At 24.8% G+C, this 24,263-nt stretch overlaps 1 protein-coding gene across 1 annotated transcript in view; it reads right to left on the reverse strand.

The window, feature by feature from the left end:
- Nucleotides 1–24,263, reverse strand: part of LOC113552423 — a 48,703-nt gene that overhangs the window by 8,476 nt on the left and 15,964 nt on the right. Inside the window, exons 6-21 of the mRNA XM_026955307.1 lie at nt 23,348–23,386; nt 23,160–23,201; nt 21,322–21,369; nt 17,251–17,298; nt 16,629–16,655; nt 15,332–15,376; nt 11,627–11,692; nt 9,957–9,965; nt 7,917–7,973; nt 6,889–6,936; nt 4,181–4,234; nt 3,231–3,242; nt 2,786–2,794; nt 2,502–2,510; nt 1,772–1,810; nt 908–946 (exon numbers count right to left, since the gene is read on the reverse strand). Of these exons, the coding sequence (XP_026811108.1) occupies nt 908–946; nt 1,772–1,810; nt 2,502–2,510; nt 2,786–2,794; nt 3,231–3,242; nt 4,181–4,234; nt 6,889–6,936; nt 7,917–7,973; nt 9,957–9,965; nt 11,627–11,692; nt 15,332–15,376; nt 16,629–16,655; nt 17,251–17,298; nt 21,322–21,369; nt 23,160–23,201; nt 23,348–23,386 (591 nt within the window). The remainder of the gene's footprint in view (nt 1–907; nt 947–1,771; nt 1,811–2,501; nt 2,511–2,785; nt 2,795–3,230; nt 3,243–4,180; nt 4,235–6,888; nt 6,937–7,916; nt 7,974–9,956; nt 9,966–11,626; nt 11,693–15,331; nt 15,377–16,628; nt 16,656–17,250; nt 17,299–21,321; nt 21,370–23,159; nt 23,202–23,347; nt 23,387–24,263) is intronic.

Raw genomic sequence — 24,263 nt, forward strand, 5'->3', positions numbered from 1 at the left:
AACACAAATATTAAATTAATTTATTCAAAAAACAGTTTTAACTCTTTCTAATGTATATAGATTTCAACATTTAGCTCTGACCTAACCAATTTCTTCGGCCAAAGTTTTTGATAAAATTATACTGAGAAATGAGAATAGAATATGTTTTCCTTTGTGGAGTCATAAAATACATGCAACTATTAGATAGGGTCGGCTGGAATTTTTTATTTAACTAATAAATATGTAATAGTACAAAATAAAATCTAAATAATAACGTATTTCATTTCCAATGCATCTTGCGACTGTTAAACACGTATTTATTCGAATACACTTTAAAAACCGTTTGATTAACGTGAGCTTCCCATATTATTAATGCATCTATTACACGGGCAACGCCGTGACGGAACAGCCAGTAATATATATTTATGATACTATTAAAAACTGCAAAAAATACAACTATAGTACGTTGAAAATTTATTGTGGGGTTTCAGTCCCGCCCACTAATACATTTGAATATTAGATCACCCTACGCCTTTGACTATAATAGTCATAAGTTATTATTTATGTCTTAGATATTTAATAGAAAGCGCATAAACATTTTAACATAAAATTAAATAATTATTATTAGATTTCATAAATTATTATCTGAGCTGAATTGAATTGCTTTTAAATATTATTGAATAAAAACTCGACAAAATAAAATAATATTAAAATTGTTTTATAAATATGGAAAACAGCGTGAAAAATAAAATATCAAATTCACACAAAAGTATAACATGACGTTGAATGAATAATTAAAAACAAATGTATAACTTGATTTTGATCATATTTAGCATATGTCATATTATAGTTAAAACTTTAAGCAGTAAGTACAGATTTATGTGTTAAAGGGATTAAAGAAATAATACAGTTATATAATTTGACTTACGTTTGTGTAACTCACGGTAATCATCGAAACTTATCTGATCTGAAAGTATAATAATTATATTTAAGCTGACAACTATAATGATACATCAATATGTTGAATAACAATGTCTAGATTTGAAAAAAAAACATTTACAGATATTTAGTTTATACAATATTTTGCAAACTCAATAATATAATATATTATGCGATATATGTTCGGTTAAATAAAATGTATTATCTAAAAAAATCTATTTTTATATAATTTTATTTTATAGACAACTATTGGGCTGTTAGGCATATATCTAAGTACCTATAGAATTTATTTCATTTCAACGAAAATATTATGTGTCTACTTTGTACAACAGTATTAATATTTATAGCTATGTTTTCCCAATCCATCGTCATAAGAAGGACAGAAAAAAATCAAAACACAAAGAAAAATCTTATAATGATGAGGACAATCCCGATGACACAGTAACACCACTGTGTAACTTTTCTTTTGTTTTTATTGCTTACATTGGTAATTTTTTATAATAATGTCACATCAGTTAGGGAGTAATAACTTATAACAGTAAGTATACAATATATTATATTATAGATCAATCAAACAACCAGACATGTGTCAGTACGTCGATGACTTCTATTTTTAGCACCTACATGTACTGGATCGTAGATAATGATAATGAAACTTTTATGCAAACTTTATCTTGAGCGAATAAAACCTATGATGTAAGCAATATAATTTATTTGATATTAAGATCGTATTGAAATTATCATTTTCCACCAGAAGATATTGTAGTTTATAAATGACACAATAATTAAATTAAGCTTCATCTTTAATAGTTTTAAATAAAAAGTGGTAACATTTTTTAAAATAATAACTTACTTTTAAGAAATGTATCATATAGTTCTGCATTATTTACAACTATAATAATAATTTATGAATATAACTATTAGACACAAATAATTTTAAATATATACTTTTAGGAATTAAGTATACTGTGTAAGATAACATGTTTCCCAATGGCCAAAAGGTATTTTTATTAATAACAATTTATTTTCAAAAATATTTATAGTATAGGTACACTGTGTTTTAATTATTATTATTGTATAGTTTATAAACAATCTTTAACAATTAAATACTGGTACTGTGTAAAATCATTGATTAAAATATAATAAATGTACTAAATAAACTAAATCAATAAGTTCCCTAATTGGTTGACCGCTATCTCCGCTATCCGTTAGAGCAGGCGTTGTACAAAAAAATCAGTTTTTCACAAATAACTCAGTTATTATTAAGATAAGATGAAAAATACCTAAATATTATATAATAAATAATTATAGAAGAGATAATTGTCTATAAAAATTGTTCTTATAAATAATTTCATAAAGAAACAATATTTTTTTTTATAATTAGTAATTACATATTTTTAATATAAATGCATTGAAAATTTGTGTTTTATGACGTTCGTATATTGTTACTAATACAGTTATTTTCATTGTGTGATATTTATCATTTTTTATATACAAGTAATAAAAAATCTACTAAGATTTTAAGATAACTCAACAAAATTATTAAACTCCTTACTAAAATGTTATGTTAATGATTTACTTACGTGGTCCTTCTATAATTAACAAATAAGACAACGTAAAAAATTAATTCATCATCTTTTATAGTTTAATGTATTTTAGTTGGATTGAATATATGTGTAAAATTTAATCCATGAAAATCATGCTGACAAATAATATAGTCTTCCAAGAAAGGTAAGTTCATAAAACTAAGAACGATATTACAAAAAAAAAAAAATATAATAATATTTTAAATAACTAACTGATGGATATATTTTTTTAAATAATTAAAGATCTAATTTCCTAAATAAGTTAATTATGATTCACTTACCTATGCCTTCTGTACACGCATATAATTTAAAAAAATAATGTTATTATTCATTTTTATAGCTATATAACACTTATAACATTCATGATAAATAAATAAGATATAAATAATAATAATAATATAATAATAAATAATATATACAAATTTGTACTTCCTTTACAAACCATTTTGTTAAAAACTGTACATTCTGGCCATGGGAATATCATTTGGACATTTAGTAGTCAATTTAGTTCAAGTAACTGACACAATTAATTTCAATTTTTTTTTTAATATTTATAACAATGAATCTATACATTTGTGATAATAATATATTATGCTCATTGATTTGATTTTTTGTTTTTGGTATTAGTTCAAATACAGATGTAAATTAAAGTATCAGCCCATCCCTAGTATTTGTTTTGTTATAAGTCATAAGTTATGACTCATAACCAAGTTGAATTTTACTTACTTAGATATTTTACTGTAAATTAGATTAAATCATTAATGTTGTATTATTTAATTCGTAACAGTTAACAGAATTAAGCCAAATATAAAATTAAAAAAAAATTGTTTATTATAAATTAAATCTAATATGATAATAATAGGGTAAGTATAGTAAATATAGCATAATATGATTGTTAATTAATATACAGTAAAATCCAGTTAGAACGAACTCCAGTGGACCGAATTTTTTTTTCGTTATAACGGAAATTTTGTTGTAACGAGAATTCGAATAAGCTCTTTATAAGCCCCAATTTTCGGCAGGGGATTTCTATGACTTTCGTTATAACGGGATTTTTCGTTGTATTGGTATTCGTTGTAACGGGAATTTACTGTATTATAATTAATAATTTGTTATCCAATATAGTTTTGTTATATTACGTATTTTTAATGTTATTTTGAAATAAAACTATTGTGTTATAATGTTCTATATTATTGACGATTTTTTTGAAATAATTTAAAATTGTGTATTGCGTATTTGTGTGTCAAATTACGCTATAGTGTGGCATTCAATAGTATAAAATTTGTTTCGAAAGGCACGCGTGTCACAGTTTAACCTATAGTTTAGAATAGTTTTTTTATTATGTTTTCTATGTTCTTAAAATCAAAATAATAACAACCTACCAATACCTGTGTTTATTATAATTTTTTTAGTTTTATGAATTACTGAATACAGAATACATTAATATGTTTATAGAATTGATAGACAAAAATGATAGATTATCAGATTAAATTAAAACTACATTAAAATGTATGTTATTTATAGTAAACTATTTTAGCATCCATTCTCGATTTCTTTATGTTTATTTAATATTTCAATATTTATTAATTTATTATATGTATTTTATTTGTTTTTCTAATGTCTATTTTCCAACTCTCTTATAGTTATCAGCAATAAGAAATCAATTATTAACATACCTATTGTTGATGTGTATAGCATAAAGTCACTGTAAGATTCGAATCCTTCAAAAACTGTAACACATAAGATTAGATTAAAAACAAATACAAAACATATGTTTACATGAAAAGCATAGATATATATTATATAATTAATACATTTTATGAGCATATTTTATTTTTATGGGTTGAATAATCTATAATTTTTACAATTATTATATAATAATCTTAAATTGTCTTAATAGCTTGGTTTATTGAGATGAGATGCAGGTGAAGACATTCCTGATTGTTAATTAAATTTTTTATTTATATACTCGTAACTGTATTAAGTGTTGTTTCTTTTTTAAATTAATATTTCCATTTAGCTATATGATAACATCATTCTTATTATAGATCTTGATAAAGCATATAAATTGTATCATATAATTAAATAAACGGCGATGAAAAACTTGTAGCTATAAGAATAAATAACTTTTGAACACAATATACGCCTGAGAGATATTTAAATATTTTATACTTAATTTTTTATAATGGATGCGAAAAGACTCGTTATTAAAATTGGTTTAATATATATAATATATAATTTCATGAGTTGATATGTTGAAAGAAACGTGTTAAGCTGTATTTTTTAAGTACATTAAACAATGGATCAAACTTAATTCTTTATTAGATTTCAGGAAAATTAATCACGATGACCGTTAAAAATGAAATATGTCTCACTCGTGCTGTAGTGAATTTATACAAGTTAGCTTTCGCATTTAATAATTAAAACAAGACAGTTTTTGGAGTAAAGAAATACTCAATTTGGACGGTTTTTTTGTGATGACAACAGTTCAACATACGACTAAGGAATATATTCGACCTTACAGCAAAATTTGAACGCAGTGGGATGACTGTCCGGCAAACTATGGTCAATAGGTACTCTATTCATACAGAGTTAATGTACACATATTATAAATTCAAAAAAACCGTAGGGTTCTATAAATTCCGGTAAAGTACAATTTGATACCTTTTTAGCAACACGATTGAGCAGTAGAATATTTTATGCGATGTTGCCACATTCATGTTACCAAAATGTTGTAATTTATTATTATTATTTAATATTCAAGCTTTCAACCAATATTTAAATCGTAAGAATACGAAATCTTTATTAATATATTTAAGCCAATTTGGAAACAGTACCATCAATTTAATTTATTATTATTATTATCAAACAGATCTAAATACTATTATTATGTGACTAGGTATATTACATATTAACTATGAAATCATCTTTGATATGTTATATTTTGAATTATTATAATTATTTTAATAAATATTTTTGTATAATACTGTTCGAAATTGAAAATGGCGACGTTGCAGAAATTTATATGCTCAATCGTGTAGATTTTCTTTTGTATTTTAATTTCCTTTGATACGCCGACAATTTTGCTCAATCGTGTCGCAAAAAAGGTGTTCTATGCTCATTCGTGTTTCAGCCATAAATTCTAACACATACATTGAAAACACTACTTAACATTTAACCTCAGCTTCTGATAAATCCTATGGCTTAAGCTAGCCATAACTGATAAATCAAATAATTATTCAAATCTCTTAAAATCTCATCTTCCCATGATAATTTCAAATATTCAATGAGCCTCATAATCTTTGTTATATTCATCGGTTTAGATATACTTATATAATTTTCAATAATTTTAAATAAACTAAAATTAAGCTATTTTTTTATCCGATGTTTAACCTACTTTTAAATTACAATGATAACGATCAACAAATAAGCGAAATAAAAACTCTTCTTAATGAAATAAATATCAATATAATTTCAATAAATTAAAAACACGTTAGGTACTTCATACTTTTCTTTCAGAATTTGAGATAATTCAACTTCTCATTATGGTTTTGCAATGTTATTCATATCTAATATTAACCACACCATTTTACTTTATTTTCAAATAAATGCATTCAAGTCACTAACATTTAAAAATCGTTAAATCAAATCCTCAACACTATTTCCTTAGTACCTACTCTGTTAACTTATCAAAACTAATTAAATAATTGACAAAGATTTTTTTATTATTGTATATTTCAACAAATAAATGACTCTTATTTTAACAATAAATTTAATATAATAAATAAAATATTTCAAAAAAATCTTTATTTATATAATTATTAAAAAAATTTACCTAAGGAAATTAAAATTAAATAATTCAATGATGGTTGTTTCATTAGCCATTAGCATTAGCATCATTATATCTATAGTAGCTGAGACATAATTTGTATTATATATTAAAAAAAATTAAAATTCATTTTTATACCTAAATTGTTTTTTAATCAATTAAGATATTCAAGAATAGCATTAATACATAATTTATATTTCCTATTGTTTCCCATACAAATTTTGCAATAATGTTTAATTAAAAAAAAAAAATAATAATGTTAATGTTTTTTTTAATTGTTATGTATTTACTATTTAGGTATACATTAATAGTGAATAATAGAATAATATTGTATTTATTATTTTCACTGTAAATAATGGTAAAGAAACTCAACATCCTATTTAAATATATAATGCATTTTTTTATATTTATTTTTTTTGGATTTTCTTTAAAACTTCTAATGAATTTAATAACAATTTCGTATTTATTTATTATTGATACGTTAAAATTTGCATTTATTTTAAATTATTTTAAATTATTCTTTAAAAACGAAAAATGTATGATTAAATAACTTACTATCATATAATATTATGTTTTCTTCAACTTCAGCATACTTATAAAATGCTAATAAAAAATTTAGTTAATGATAAATATCTTACAAAATAAAGTAATACTATTAATTATGAAATTATTTACAATAACAATTTAATATTATAGTCGAATGTGTTTCAGTTATTTAAATCTGTCAAAGTTTTAATAAAATGGCTAATATAATGATTAAAAATAATAATTCGTAAACAACACTGACATTCAGAATCCAAATTATATAATTTGTATCAATGTATTAATATAAGTATTAACTATCAACAAATTTAGCATGACAAGTTGAACAGAAAAAAAATATACACTCTAGGAGTGGGATGGAACACGGAAGAAAATAGAGGATAATAATAAATGTGAATCATACATAAACTTATAATATAACTTATATTATAAGTCTATGTATCTTTGGAAATGTATAATAAATAATAATATTATGTTAAGTTTAGATTACTACAATGACGCGTTATTGTCCACCGAGTGCGCGGAATAACATGTGGTCGCTGTCCAATTGCGTATTCATGCTTATTGACATTATTGTACAATTTTTTCTATAACCAGTCCGAAAAACCTCACCGTCGTTGAACCGTATCGTCGACCGTGACAGTTTTTGTTAAATGTATTATTATTGATTAATTTAGAACATTGTTCTTTTTCTCTATTTAATGAGTGCGCTGTATCTCTTAAATTCTTGTGTGCACTAATGTGACACATTCTTGCGTCACATTAATTTATTATACTTATATTGTGTAAACGTGAGTCGCACGTCCTTAATTATTTGTAGGCGCAAATCGCCTCTTTTTATTTATACCAATTGATCTAGTGACAATGAAGTTGGACTTAAATCACTTTCGGAGTGTCACTAAGAAATAATGAATTATGTTTAGGTACTAGTTAAGCTACTTGCGTTTATGTGAGCTCTCTAACACCTCATTAATTATAATATTATATTGTCTATATAATTTAAAATATTGTAATTAATTAAAAACTATTATATTACTTACAATTGCATTCTTGCACGTCATCACTAGATAATTTAAAAATATTAGATACATCTTCATCTGAAACAATTTAACGTATAAACAATTTTTGTTTTTAATTTGTCCATATAAATTTTTTTTAAATTAAACCTAGTTAATAATAATACTATTGGCACAAAAGTTTTATGAAATAATATTTATTTTAAACTCTATATAATGTGAATATGTAACCAACGATCTATATAATATAAACACAGTCACACAGATAAATACAAATAACCTAGGAACTTTATCTGTTGTAAATAATTTATTTCGTCAAGTAGCATTGGGTACAATGACTACAATGACTTATGGTTGCAATGGACGTGTTAAATTTGAATTGAATGAAAAACCTTTGTGCATACCTGAAAACCGATTCTATACGGTGTCGGTGTTCTTATTTTTGATGTGAAACATCTATTGACGTTCCTTAGGAGTAAAACCACAGGGCACAGATTAGATGAACTGATTTGTTGTTGATATTGTGTAGCGGCGGCGCTGATCAGAAAATGTATCCCGAAATAATCGCGGTGTGTGTTTTCACACGTAACGTTTTCAATGTTTTCATACGCGTGTTGTTTATAATCAATTTTACGATCCCCGCTTCTATACATAATGGTTACTAACTTTTTTCTAATAATATTGTTATTGTGTACACTATGTATTGTGTATACAATATACACTATAATAAACAAAATAAGGGGCGGTGGTAAACTCCTGATTTTATGGTAAACTCTCCCGATTTTTAAAAATAGTAAACTCTCCCGACAGTAAACTCTCCCAGGTTAACATTATGGTTACCGGTAGGAAATAGTAAGCTCTCCCGGGTCAACATTTTCAAACTGAAATATACATTAAATTAAAAGTTGCAATAAATTAGACAAAACAAGTAAAAACTGTAATACAAAAAATAATGAAAGAACTATATTATCTCAAAAAATATTAGATTAGAAAAAGATACCATAAGATTTTTAAAATCTGTGTATTTCTATTTCCAAAAAAAATTAAATTTAAACATTTTTATTTTGCATCTTAAATCTTTTTATGAATTTTTATTTGTTATTGTATTTTGACTATAATATTATAGCTCATATCAGTTAAAGGCATTAATTTAAATTATTATTATTATTATAGATTGACTACTTTTAAATAAAACTTAAATCTATATTAGATTTTTTTTATGATTTTTATTAAATTAAATAAGTAGTACTGAAGACCCAGGAGAGTTTACATGTTTCCGTCAGGTAGTACTGGAGTAGACCCGGGAAAATTTACCACCGGGAGAATTTACAATCACCCAAAATAAGAATTAATAACGAAATTGTGTTTGTTTATTTCACTCTATATTTATTTATTGGTTTTCATTAATTATTAACTATTTTAATAACTATCGATTTCGATGTTTCACATCTGTCAGGCGTCTCGTGACGGCTCTCATTTTTCTAAACTTCGCTATTTTACACTTTTAATCGAATAAAAAAATAAAAAAGTCAACATTTCAAATGTTTACAAATATCTCAAAAAGTCCCAAAACATATTGAAAACTGTAAATTATCAAAGAAATATAATGCTCATGATATGAATATTTGTTGTAAATTGCAAGTCTTTACAATAATTATGTTATTAATTTTAAATATATTTGTGTACAAGATCAATTTTGTCAAATACAGAAGCTGAATAAAATATAAATATTTGCTTTCCTATTATTTTAAAAGTTATGCAATTAATTTAGAAAAATTGTGAATCCTACATTATACCAGATGAAGAATCGACTTTAAAAAATTTGCTACCAGGAATTATCCTCAGAATAGAAAATTAAATCATTTTTTTCTGCCCCGAAAAGTGATGCAAACTTTTTTAAAAAAAAAAACATCATTGAAAATAACTACATTCCTTCATCTATGCTTAACCACAAATTTAAAATATAAATGTATACCTGTATTTTTAAACAAAATAAAGTTTTGTGTTTATATTTTAAACATAATTAAGTCTATAAAATATTTTTATAAAATTTAATGTGCTTACTTTTGATTGCTAAATGATTTATAAAAAAAATATACTTATATTATAAAAAATTATAAATTATACTTATCGTTGACATTATTGAAATTAATTAACATCGCCATTTAAGTATAGTTAAGACTTAAAATATTAAATATTATATTATATATCTTATTCTAATTATCATTATAATTATTGCTAAGTATTATCTTATTCTTATATAATTTTATAATTTATAAATTATTATGTATGTTCCATTGCTTGGTGACATGGTGTTAAAAAAGAATACATCTTGAGTATGATTTTCGAAGAGCCTAGCTCTATTTTTGGATCAACTCAAATTTATTTGAGAATCTTGACAGTAGATGTATATAGGAGTAGTGGGGGTTACAAAGATGTGTGTGTGCGCACGGCAATTAACGTGCATCCCTACACGGAAAACTAAATATTTCTAAACACTGTTTAATTGATATATTTTTGGATTTTTCTCATTAGATGGCTCATCTGCTCATGCTCACTGATTACTAGCGTTTGAAAAAAAAAAATCATGAAAATCAATCCAGTAGAACTTCAGATATAGGTAACCAAAAAAATCCTTCATGTTTTAATAATATAATATAAAAAATAAAGATACTTTCATTTTAACTTAATATACCTTTTTTAAATGTCCTAACTTTTTTACATTTGAAACAGGTTAAAATTTATGATTATAAATTATAATCAGATTTGGTATGGACTGAGTTTCACAGGCAACTTTTTGCTTCCCAAAACTATTTCCATATTTTTTACTTCCGATTTTTTATTCTGAAATTTTAACCTTTTCTGTTGATCTTTTTACTTGCATTGCTTTTAGCATTTGATCGTTTCCACTTACTTGTCAATGATCTAATTGACCGATATCGCTGTTTACAAGTTGCATGGCTAATTTTAATCAACATATTTTTTTTAATGTTATAACCTTCGATAACAATATTTTCTTAATATTCTGAATTTTGAGTTTCCATAATAATTAATCACATAGCATACCGTCCAGACTTATTGCAAATTAAAAATATTTCGATATTTTTTGAAAGTGATGTGACAAGTTGAGACATTTTTTCGTTTTCTTCCAGTTTATATTCTGTTATTTGTTTCAATTGCTTAATAAAGGAAATAATATTGGACCAGTTTCTATAGCCTATTGGTACTTGTGACGCGGTTGTTATTGACTATTGTAAAATAACTATTTAATTACAAAACAACTTACACTTTTGTGCAATATTTTAATATTTTTGTCAACGATTGTCGATTTATAATTAGTTAATATTTTCGTTTTATTTTAAAAACAATGGAGATCCATAATCACACAAGTCGTCAAAATAATGTACAATACGATATTATATGAGTTAGGTAGTGATTACAACCAACTAAACATATTAAAATAGGAATGAAAAAAAATGCAAGTATAAATGATATTTATTAACTCCCCATAATATAGAAATGATTTTATGACTTGAAATTAGATTACGATAGTGATGGACTGATTGGGTTTATGGAATTTATTAGAAATAAAACTTAAATTATAAAGTAAATTTCAGTTAGACTTTCGGCATAGCCCATATTTGTTCACGTGACAACTTACAAATTATGCTGTTAAAATAATATTTTGTATCATTGAAAACACGGTTTATAATGTAAAATAATATTATTATTACCTTTATAAAACACAGGAAATATTTCAATACTGACACCTTTGATTGTATTATTATATTCAGCGAGATCTATGTTAAACATGATTAATTATGTAATAAAGTCAGATAATAAACATGTTTATTTTTATTTAAAAAAAAATTTAATTAACATTAGAATATTTAAGTATAGGTATGTTAATTTATTAGCATATTGATTTTAATGGTACCATTTTGTACGGTTTATTGTTTAAAATCTAAAACGCGGTCTGGTAAAAATATGCATTGCAAAACGCGTACACTTTATACTATTTTATGCAAATTAACATTATAGTTACCTATAAATTATATGATATAGGTAATAAACAAATCCCGACAAATCACGTTAAAAGTGTCATAAATCATAATGTTCGATGAGATTTTATCATTATTTGGTATTAATCAATGGTGATAAATCGATGCACATAAATTATACATTACGTAAAACCGAAAATTTCCAAGTGTTGTTGGATCACACGATAATCCTACAAAAAGACTCAGCTAAATACGTTGGTATTCACCTTAATTCTCGCATTAATTGAAAACACCATGTCCACCAGAAAAAATTTCAAATAAAAGAAAAATTGCGCAAGCTGTACTGGCTAGTTGGAAGACATTCCACACTCGACCTGACAAACAAACGGTTTCTATGTGTAGCTATTATCAAACCGATTTTGACTTATGGCATACAACTGTAGGGTTGTGCCAGCAAATTTATCATTGAAGTTATTCAATGCTGTCAGAATATTACCCTTCGTTCCATTGTTGCAGCATATCGGCTCGATAGGTATGAAATCCGGTGGTTGTCATGACCACACACTTACCGTTCATAACCGCAAATATTACACCATTCAATACCACACACATTTATTTTATTGTTAACAATGTAAATTTGAAAGGTCGATAGTTCAAAACCATACAAATTTGATTGACAGTCAAAAATTAAATAACAAAATCATAAAACTGTTTTTCATCTAGACAAGTAGTCATAATCTCGAAAAACACCTTAGGAATCAAATGTGATGGTAAATAAGGTAATTAAAAAAAAGTTTTAACCATAATCCAGATTGTGAATTTTTATCATTGTAATTTTATTTTAATATTGGAATATAACTGATTTTTCTGTATAATCCCGAAAGTTTTATTCTCATGATTTTGTGATCTTGATTAAATATGATTAACTTGTGTGCGGTAATAAACGATAATATTATTTTAGATAAATGTATACATTATTAATATATAAATCAATGTGTACGGAATTGAACGACTCGATTTGGGGAAAATATGCGGGATTAAGGTATAAAAGTGTGTGGTTTTGAACGACGACCTTTTTTTGAAAGTGTGCGGTTATGAACGACATCCATGAAATCATCCACCGAGATTTGAATATCATCCAACCAGGACAAAATCAACATTTTTGCTAAAAAAACAAGTGAAAAAACTTGAGCTGCATCCCAATGCAACTGCTAAACAACTTGTTGACAACTCGCAAGACATTAGGCGCCACAAACTCCTAAATCCATACGACTTAGTTTAAGTGACTTAGGCTAACAAAAAGGAGCTATCTCGTTGGAGATAAAACGCCAAACATGTTCACGTATAATATACATTTAAGTAATTATTATTATTATATTATTATTTATAATTTATCATATTTTACTCAACCACAATGTATTTTACAGTAGAACCTCGATTATCCGAACTAATTGGGACCGCTCCTGGTTCGGATACGCAAAATTTCGGATATCGGGAATTAAATATTATATATTTTTATATATTTATTATTATTATTATTATTATTATTAATATTTTATTAGAATTACATACATTTTATTATAAGAAAAAAATTACATACATAGGAACATATAATGACGTGCACGTACACGCGAACGGTTCAGTGGAAACCCGCCTTATTACCTTACATCCGTCCGGCTGCACAGTCGGCGGTGGAAGGTTATTAGTAGACCGATGGTGGTTGACCGGGCGGTGGTAAACTCTCCCGATTTTTAAAAATAGTAAACTCTGCCGGGTCAACATTATGGTTACCTGTAGGAAATAGTAAGCTCTCCCGGGTCAACATTTTCAAATTGAAATATACATTAAATTAAAAGTTGCAATAAATTAGACAAAACAAGTAAAAACTGTAATACAAAAAATAATGAAAGAACTATATTATCTCAAAAAATATTAGATTAGAAAAAGATACCATAAGTTTTTTAAAATCTGTGTATTTCTATTTTCAAAAAAAATTAAATTTAAACATTTTTATTTTATTATATATTTTGTATTTATTTTGCATCTTAGATTTATTTTATGAATTTTTATTTGTTATTGTATTTTGACTATAATATTATAGCTCATAGCAGTTAAAGGCATTAATTTATATTATTATTATTATATGATTGACTATTTTTAAATGAAACTTAAATCTATATTAGATTTATTTTATGATTTTTATTAAAATTAATAAGTAGTACTGAAGACCCGGGAGAGTTTACCATCGGGAGAAATTACAATCGCCTGGTTGACCCATACGCCTCTCAACGTAGTAAAACGTGTTCATGGCTCCGTGCAGCGTTCGTTCGCAACGATCTGCGTACGTGCTAGGATACTAGAAACGCACAGAGAACATTGACTGAAAGCCCGATATAAAATATAGATTATACATAATGGTCAATTTCTAATATGTTTATAGTCGAAACCATATTTGGCGAGTTTTGGTCTCAATTCAATAGAAATTGTATTCAACTTTAAAATACTACTATTATTTATGAATACAATTTTTCATACGTCGTTATATCATAAGCTAAGCTATGTGTTTTATATCATGTGATATATATAAACTATAGTACCAAGTGTCCACGATCTATAATTTACATATTCTTCTAGATGACCAGTCTTTCTCAAAGTGTGGGTCGTCACTCGTCAGTCAATTTTTGGTGGGTCGCGAACAATTTTTTGATTTATGATGTCAATGCTGTTATTAACCAAAACAGAAAACAAGCACATTTTCGCAAACACCTCATTATTAAGAGTACATTTGTAAAAATATATTGATTATAAACCTATAAAATACTAAATACATAATAAAAATGTATACATATTTATATAATACAAATTTTGTTTTTAATAACTTTACTACTTTTTGAAAAGTGAAACCAAATGGGTCACGAAAGATTTTTCGGGAGAAATTTGGGTCGCGGTACTAAAAAGATTGAGAACCACTTTTCTAAACTGTAAAAAATGTCCACAATCTTAAAAATTCATTTTTATCTAACATAATACAAAGGATTATGACACGATTCCGTGCATTAATTCTTTGGTATTACATTTTTTCGACCTTTTTTTCTACATACCTACGTCTCTGTCTTACATATACATAGCATAGCAAATTTGTGTTTTTATATTGTTAGCTTACATTTACCTGTTATAAAAGTAAAGGTAAGCATTAAAGAATGTTATCTAGTTTTTAGGAAATCTTATCTAGATCTAATCCATTCTAAGGATTAAATATTATAATAAATAATAATTAGGTGTATTATAACGATAATTTATTATATATTTCTAATGTACATCATTTATTATTTTATATAGCACCAGTATAAAATGTAATTTAAATAAAAATTATTTGATATTTTAAATACCATCTATTTATTAAAAATTAAAAAATATATAAAATGCATAATAACTTACTAGTAACAGTATTGAATAATTTAAAAGTATCTTTCCCAATTTCTTCTAAAAATAGCAATAATAATGAAATCATGCCTTGTAGTAAGATAATTATATTAAATATAAAAATTATTCCTTAGATTTTTAATGCTGAAAGAAACTGAAATTTAAATAATTTAATCAAGTATTCGAAAAAAAAATTTCATTCCCGAAATGTTTATATATAAAATTTTTGAAGTAAAATTTAATATATTATATTAATTAATAATTATAGCAACTAACTATTTATGAAATATTAGTTAACTCTTATTAAAAACTTTATATTTTGAAAACATTGAAAATATATGAAATATCGCTATTTTGTATTTTTGTACAATACTATATGCCAGGGGTGGCCAACAGGTTGATCGTGACTCCCTTCGAATTTTCTTAAATTTTTCAACTTGTTTCAGAAAACTAATAAAATATTTTTTTTTTTTAAATTTATTTTTCTTTGTTTAACTCATGAATACAAAAATTAGATTTAGAAAAAAGCAATAAATAACTATGAAAAACGAGATTATAATATACACTAGCCGATTTTTAAATAGCATATTTTATATAGGCATATTAAAATACGTGTTGTGTAAGACTGTGAAATTAAACAGTACTTATACTCGTAAGAGTAACATGCATGTATATAAAATATATTTTTGTTTATTGACAACCTTTTTCTTTTAATCGCAACAACCTGGGAAAACTCAGAGTCGATTACAAGTCAATTGAAGTTGGCCACCTCTGCTATATGCAATACGTTTTGAATATATCTCGTCAATGAGTAGGTAATAATATATATGACGCAATAAAATGCTTAAAAGTATTTGAAAATTTTAAATTAGCCAATTTGAAAATATGATTTTTAGAAAATGCTTTAGTAATAAGAATATTTATTTAAATAAAGCAATTTTTTTTAAATGTATTGGAAAAAATGTATTTATCATTAGAAACTCCCGATTTATTATTTTTATTTATATTTTAAATTAATATTTTTAAATAATAGTAAAATTATATTTCTATGTTTTTATAAAAAGTTTTTTATACAATTTTGGCATAAATTATTAACTATTGATTATATAGGTATATCTATACTTATATTTAATACTAAAAATATATAATACTATTTTATAATGATAAAAGTATTTATATGTTTCTATTTTGAATTATCTATTCAACAATAACATTCAAACATAAAATTCAGTTTGTATTTTAACAAAATTTATTAGTGCGTTTTACATTGTATAGATAATTATGTATATTTTTTAAAATTAAATGTACTTACGTGGGATGCTAAATGTATAGTGGAAGTCTATAAAAAAATATTGAAAATTATAAACTATACCCATTGATAAGTTTTTTTAATTTAATTAACGTTGCCATTCAATTGTAGTTTAAACGTTTATTAGTTTAATATTATATATATTACTATTATAATTAGTAAGTATTATTTTATTTACTTTAATAATTTCTATATTTGTATAACATAGTTTCATTTGATAAATGTTTCCTAGTACCTACGTTCCGTTATCTTATCAACTCGAGTCTCGACTAAACATTCGTTTAGTTAAAGGAAATATTTAAAGTTCAACTAATATTATACCCCATAACATAATCACTAAAGCAATCAATAATATTTCGATTAAAATACCGAATTTCACCGGTTACATTTCTAATGAAACGTGCTAAAGTAATGTGGAGTACGGTCACATAGATAATTCTCAACGATAATTATATTTTATATTTTATTAAAAACTATTACAAAACACAACACATATAACCTAACCTTATGACCAGAAACGATCTCCCTCCACCTCATTTGATAATATTGTGCAGTGGGTCACACAATCAAACATATAATAACTGAGTTATATCAAAACTAATATAATTTGTAATTGCATGGATACCTATTTGATCTTCTCCAAATATATCTCTATATTTTTGCATAAATTTCTCTGAAACATAAAATCAAAAATATTAGAATACATGATACACGCGTGTATGGGATATAATAATTTAATAAAATCATTGATCAATACACAATATTATTACAACAATAATTATTGATTATGCATCCCAAGCCAACAGCGGAAACGACCGTCTCTCCCTACCGGACCACTTGCTTAAGTATCGCCGTAACTAGAACTTGATTCGTCAGTCCAGTAGCCACTTGCTAAAACTACACGTTGCCGGTGTTCAACTTCATCCCCATTGGTTGTTACCCATGTTACTAAATATTAGTACATACACAAAATTCACTAATTTAAATATAAACACACATACGACATACCGTCTGTTCGCACCCAGGCACCACCGCCCGCAACCGTTCGCTTACTTAATCCTGGGCGACGTGGTAGCAACGGTTTATACTTGCCCCATAAATCACATTAATATTGAAATGAGCCAATCAAAGTTACCGTTGAATAGTGATGTCGTAGTCGTGGTAAAATAAAAAGATGATGCAAATATTTTCTAAGTATTTTTATTAAAAATATTTCAGTGTTTTTTAATTAAAAAATTAGATTAAGCCCAAATGATTGATTTGCGATATAGGCTGACGTTAAGGTGCTCGTACTAGCTCTGCTGAATCATATTTATCGGAATCCTAACCAAGGATCCCTCATATAATCGATTCCCTCTGTCCTACTTCTTTAGTCTCTGTTAGTCAAGATAAACGCGTCACTGTGTTCTCACGTTATTAGGTACAAAATATCTAATTCTGTGTACAAAACATAACGACACGTGATACTATTTCATAAAAAAAGTTATCATTTCCGAAGCAGTAGGCCACCACTAATTTTATTGTTTAAACTTGAAATATACGTTTTCTATATTATTATCATGGATGTAAATAGGGGAGGGCCTTATGAGAGCTTAGCCATTACGCTGAGACATATTAAGCCCTCCTTAAGATATTTTAATAAACAGTGAAAACGTTTTATAACGAAACACTTTACAACGAAAAACTCTATATAACGTAAACATTACATAATAATGGTTGGTTTGCTTTATAATTCATTACCCAATTCATTCTCTATAACGTATAGTCACTCTCAATAACGAAACAATATTTTATGTTTCATAATACGATTTACCTGTTATCGTATTATAAATTATAAAAGAAATCGGCAAAAATGCCAAAATTTTCAAGAACGATTACATTCTTTCATTATCTACTTTTAAATTTTAATATCGTAATAATACTATTATTATTGATATTGAATATATTTATTTTATAATCGACGTAATTTTTAACAATAATTTTGTTTTTTTTTAAATCTCTCTATTATGAAAACTCTCTTTAACAAAAGAAATTTCTTGGTCCCTTCAGATTCATTATAAAAAGTTTTCACTGTATTATAGCCATCTATAATCTTTATTATAATAAATAATATAATTTAAAATTTATATTTATAATATTTATAACCAATGGTAATAGCTATATAAATATAATAATAGTAATAATACATAAGTACGTTTTCACTGAATTTCGTTCAGAATTTTTTCAAAAATTTGGTTATGATCAGTTGATGAATGATGGCTTACTTTAACAGCCTGTCAACCAAACGTATAGTAATCCGAATATCTTAAAAAAAAAACTTTATACACAGGATCTGAACCCTCTGTTAACCGCAATTAAGACAATTGCAATATCATCAAGTTAGTGTGAGCGTGCTTTTAGTTCTATGAATAATTTAGTGATTTTCAAAAAGAATATGAACTAAGTTATATTCATATTTCTTCTCTAATGTTTATAAAATGTGTTGGACCTTTAATTAAAAATTTTAAACCAGAATCGTATATACCTACTGTTTTGAAAATTTTAGAGGAAAGAGATCTGCTAAAGAAGAATGTTGTCCTAAAATAAATAATACTGAAGTAAACCATACTCATAAACATTTATGAAGTGTAATTAAAAAATTAAAAATTAATTAATTAATCATAAGTTTTAATAATGTGTGACATTAATCTTTATTTTAATAAATGAGAAATAAAATAATATTTATTGATTGTTACTAAATGTTATTGGTATTGGTGTATTATATTTCAATTGGTAATGTTGATTCTATAGTGGGTGTAGAAAGGCGGTATAGGGGCGTTAAGATTAATGGTTGTAAGGAACGCTATTTTTTTTAAGTTTATTCTACCCCTTTCTATTATTTTTCCAATTTGAGCACTAGTCATGGCTGATTGATTCAAACCGGAATCACAATATTATATAAATAGTCACTATTTTAGTGTTCATATTGATTGTTTTATTTAGTATCTCTGCGCTCTTTTATTGGTAAGTTTTTAAATATTTTACATTATAAATATTTATAATTATATTCAAAATCATAAACAACATATTTTTGTAGAATAAGTAATGAGATTTTTTTGTAATTTATCATTGACAGTTACTTTTTAATTAATGATTTTAGATGTTTATCTATTTTCCACTTCACCGTATTTTTATTGGTCAAAACGTCAATCATAATATTTTAATTTCTGACATATATTTTAAGTACAAGATATTAACATGGAAATATCTTGTATGGTTGATTTTTTTTTTAGACTCTAAAAGGTAATCTTAGGGTTTCTGAATAATTTAATATGTATAATATATAACAATTTAAAGATCAACTATAAAAAAAAAATGATTAATAGGTACAGACTTCTTGGATAACAGTAAAAATAACATTAAAAAAAAAAACCAATATTAATACTAATATAATAAATAAACCATACTCATGTAAATTATGCTTACAACTTTAACTACTTAAGTTTTTTAATAATTAAGTTAATTAAGTCTTTTAAGAAATAAGCCATAAAAAAAAACAAATACAATATTCAAAACATGCATATCACGTCGAAATCATCAAAAAATATTTACGCACGATCGCCAGTTGTCGTTTGTGTATCAATATTGCTAATTTTGACTTTTTTTATATAACAATTGCGTATCGTTTGATTTTAAGTGTTATACATCGTTTGAACATCAGCTGTTTTAAAAGTTCGTTCATTATTTACGTATCAATATTATTTAACAATAAAACTAAAAAAAGGTGAATACCCAAAAGTGCTAGTGGTTTTCTAAATTTGATCTTAAAATTTACTCTAGTAATATTTTAAAATATTATATGGATATTTCTATTTTAAAATAAATAATATGTACCGTAGTAATATTTTGTAGTTAATAATAATAAATAATAAGTTAGCAATAAAACGACGAAATTTACAACTAAATTGTACCTGTATACGGGTGACCAATCGATTTTTATCGTCATAAGTATATCAATTTGGATAGTAAAACGGAGACCTTTCGAGACGTACGTTTGTAATATTATTACTGTAATGTGCCAATATTGAAATGAACACAAGTTTATTTCAATATGTGTATTTATATAATATTATGACTACGATTCAATTGAATTAATCCAATTTATTTTTAATTATTTGTATGTATTTATTACAAATGATTTTTGACAATCATTGAATTTTCAACCAAAAATTATTTTTTATACTATTATACTATTGTACTATTTGTACTATTGTACAGAATATTAATACGCATTTGACGTACAATAATTTGGTGTATCTAAACAGAAAACAGTGCACAAATGATAGCTACGTTCGATGCATAATGTGCATTGCACAGCTAATACACACAATTTCATAACAATAATAACTGAATATCATGAGTTTTTTGGCTATAATAAATAAAATGTATAAAAGTTAGATAGACATACCTGATACCTAATATACATTATCAGCGTCGTATTTATTGTGGGGGTAGTGCTGGTGTTTTCCCCTTCCCAGGAATTAATGTTCGGAAAATAAGAATAGAAAGTTTGATTTAATTTTATAATTTGATTACATTTATACATATAAATATATAAAGTAATACATTTTTCACTCTCCCCTTCAAAAAAAAGTTTTAAATACGCCATTGTACACTATACTAACAATAAATTATTTACTTTTTTTACTTTACGTACCAAAGCAGTTGTCCATTTCAGTTTTCTGAGTTGGTTCAAGGGATTGATCTATTAAAATAAAATTAGAAATACAAAAGGTTTATTAACACAGTTATGTGTTGTGTGTTGTTTAAAGAATATATTTTACAGTTACTTAAATGTATAAAACTGAACTATGAATTTTATATATTATTAAAATATTTATTATACCTTAAATATAATTTTAAACGTAATTTCTAAGTTTTTACTAATCATATATCAATGTTATATAGAATATAGGTAGTGTTATGTTTATGTATATGCATTATATTGTAGTGGTTCGGTACTTGGATGGGGAAATTGTAAGTTCCTACACGTGACTTAGCCGATAAAATAAATACATATTTTAGTTCTTACACGATAGTATAAGATACATATGTAAAATCCTATATTACTTATTATATTATTATATGTAATTATTCAATAGTTGAAAAAATACAATATTTTATATAATACCATAAATTATAAGTTATTAATCTGAGGTCTATTATTATATTATATAATATCTATATTATTATGTAGTTGTAAGTTTTGTTTAAAATAATGCTAATAATTAATTAATATAATGAAATGTGTCATTTAAGTTAATGTAATAAAGTAATCAATTTAATATTTATCCATGTCCATATTATATTAAAAAGACAATATTAGGTTGCTATTCACGTAATGTATCATATTTTATTACACTGGAGATTTTTAATAAATCCGTTGGAAAATGTTTGATTATATTCTGGTAACGAATCTAGTTAATTCATCAGCCATAATTTAGTCAGTCATATAAAAAACTGGTGCAGAATGAATTAATCGGTGTAGAATGATTTTGCAAATTTTTAGAATCGTAACGATTTTGGATAATTTTTATGCAACATTGCTGTTTCATTTTTTCTCTTGTTAGGTATTATAAATTACAATTAATAACGTGTGTTACCCATGGGCATAACTAGGATTTAATAGTTACAAGGGCTAGAGTCCTAGAAAACCAAAATTAAAAATAATTTGAAGACTAATTTAGGCTAAAAATTAAAACCATATAGGGGGGTTTAGCCCCATTAGTTATGCCTCTGGTATTACCCAATGTGTTATCTTATTTTTATAATTTAAAAGTAAAAATTATTTAATGTTATCGAACCAATTTCAAGTATAATTATGATGAATAAAATTAAGAAGCATAGACTTAGAGCGTATCGCGTGGAGTAATATTTAGACAATTCAAATGAAATGTAATTCAAATCAAAATATTATTATTTGTATCGTTGTGTGAATAGTAAACGAACATTAGTGTATGTAATCTATTATCGATTATGGTTGAATGCTACTCTTGTATACACAAGCACATGTCAATACGTTGAGGAAAATGAAATATATTTTTATTAAAAACTACTAAAATCGGTAATAAATTAAACACATTTCTTAAAGTTTGATTATAATTATAATCTAATATAACAGACATATTTAATATATTTTTTTTGTATTCATTTTAAAGTAAATTAAATACAAAAGACATTTCAGTTATAGAGATTATAAGGTATATTATTTTATATTATTATAGTAAATTATAAATTCAATTTAATATTGTAGCTATGATAAATACTATATTTTTATATTGAGAAGATTTAAACATGACTGATCAATTAAAAAGCGAAAACAATATATTGTAAGTAATTGAACTTCTTTCCAGTATATATTAACTATATGTTTTTAATTTTATACATTTGAACAACATCTATATTCTTTTCAGACATAAAATATTTTTAAGGTAGTATACGATTATTTAAATTAATATTAAATAAATTATTATTATTATTATTTTAATAACAAACCCAAACAAGAAATAAATTGGTCATCATTATTTTTCGTTTTATCTAAAAGAAAAGTAAAACAAATTATTTAATTTTATAAATGTATGAGTATGATAAGACTGTTGATTATATTCTTATAATTTTAAAACCTAAATAAATGAATATTTATTGTGATTTATCGTTAGAGAATAATTTCATAACATACTTACTTTTACAGCAATATTTTATCTTTTCAAAAGGATTAGTTTCTAAAATGATGTGAATATATTATATTACAGTAATATTAATATCCATATAAATATATAGGTATGTATAAATTAATCTTTACTTTGTCCTCAATTATAGACTCAAAAACTACTGAACCATTTTCATTAAAAAAATATATCGATAGATTTATTGAGACTCAGAAGGTGTTAATAGCATTTTTCCAACCATTATAGGTTGATATTAAGTGAGCCACGCACGAATTTAACTTATGATCACATAAATTAAATATTTTTTCGTTTATTTAAATGGTGGCCACTGGTTACAGTTTATATTATTATTATCCACAGAATATATTATATTATTTATATCTGTGTTATTAATTATTATATAGTAAAAATATGGGGTATAAACATGTTTATAAAAAATATATTTAAAAAAAAAACAAATTTTTAAATCAAATGAACACGATTACAATAATTATATCTTTATTAATTGTAACCATGATTTTTTATCTTAATTTTGAATATATATATATATATATTTTATATAAAATTAAAAGCATATAAAATAGAAGAAGAATTTTAACGATATTGGTTTTACGTTGAACTTTAAGCATATGTTGAATCTTTTTCCAATTTTTTTGTGTTTAAATCAGAAATATGTCCAAAATTAAGAAGCAAAATATCATAAAATTAATCACTATATTGTATTATTATATATTTTTCAAGTATATTTTTATACATCATATCATTTAGCAATTTAATGTTTACTGTTAATAATCATGATTTATCGTTGACTCGTCGTTTTGAATGTTAATATGACAAATAATAATCTATATATTGTCAGCTAAAATCGATCTTCTGATAAAATCAAAAGAAAATTAAATATGGTTCATTAACAAAATCTGACTTCAAATCG

Source organism: Rhopalosiphum maidis, chromosome 2 (assembly GCF_003676215.2).
Source record: "Rhopalosiphum maidis isolate BTI-1 chromosome 2, ASM367621v3, whole genome shotgun sequence".
NCBI classification, from domain to species: domain Eukaryota; kingdom Metazoa; phylum Arthropoda; class Insecta; order Hemiptera; family Aphididae; genus Rhopalosiphum; species Rhopalosiphum maidis.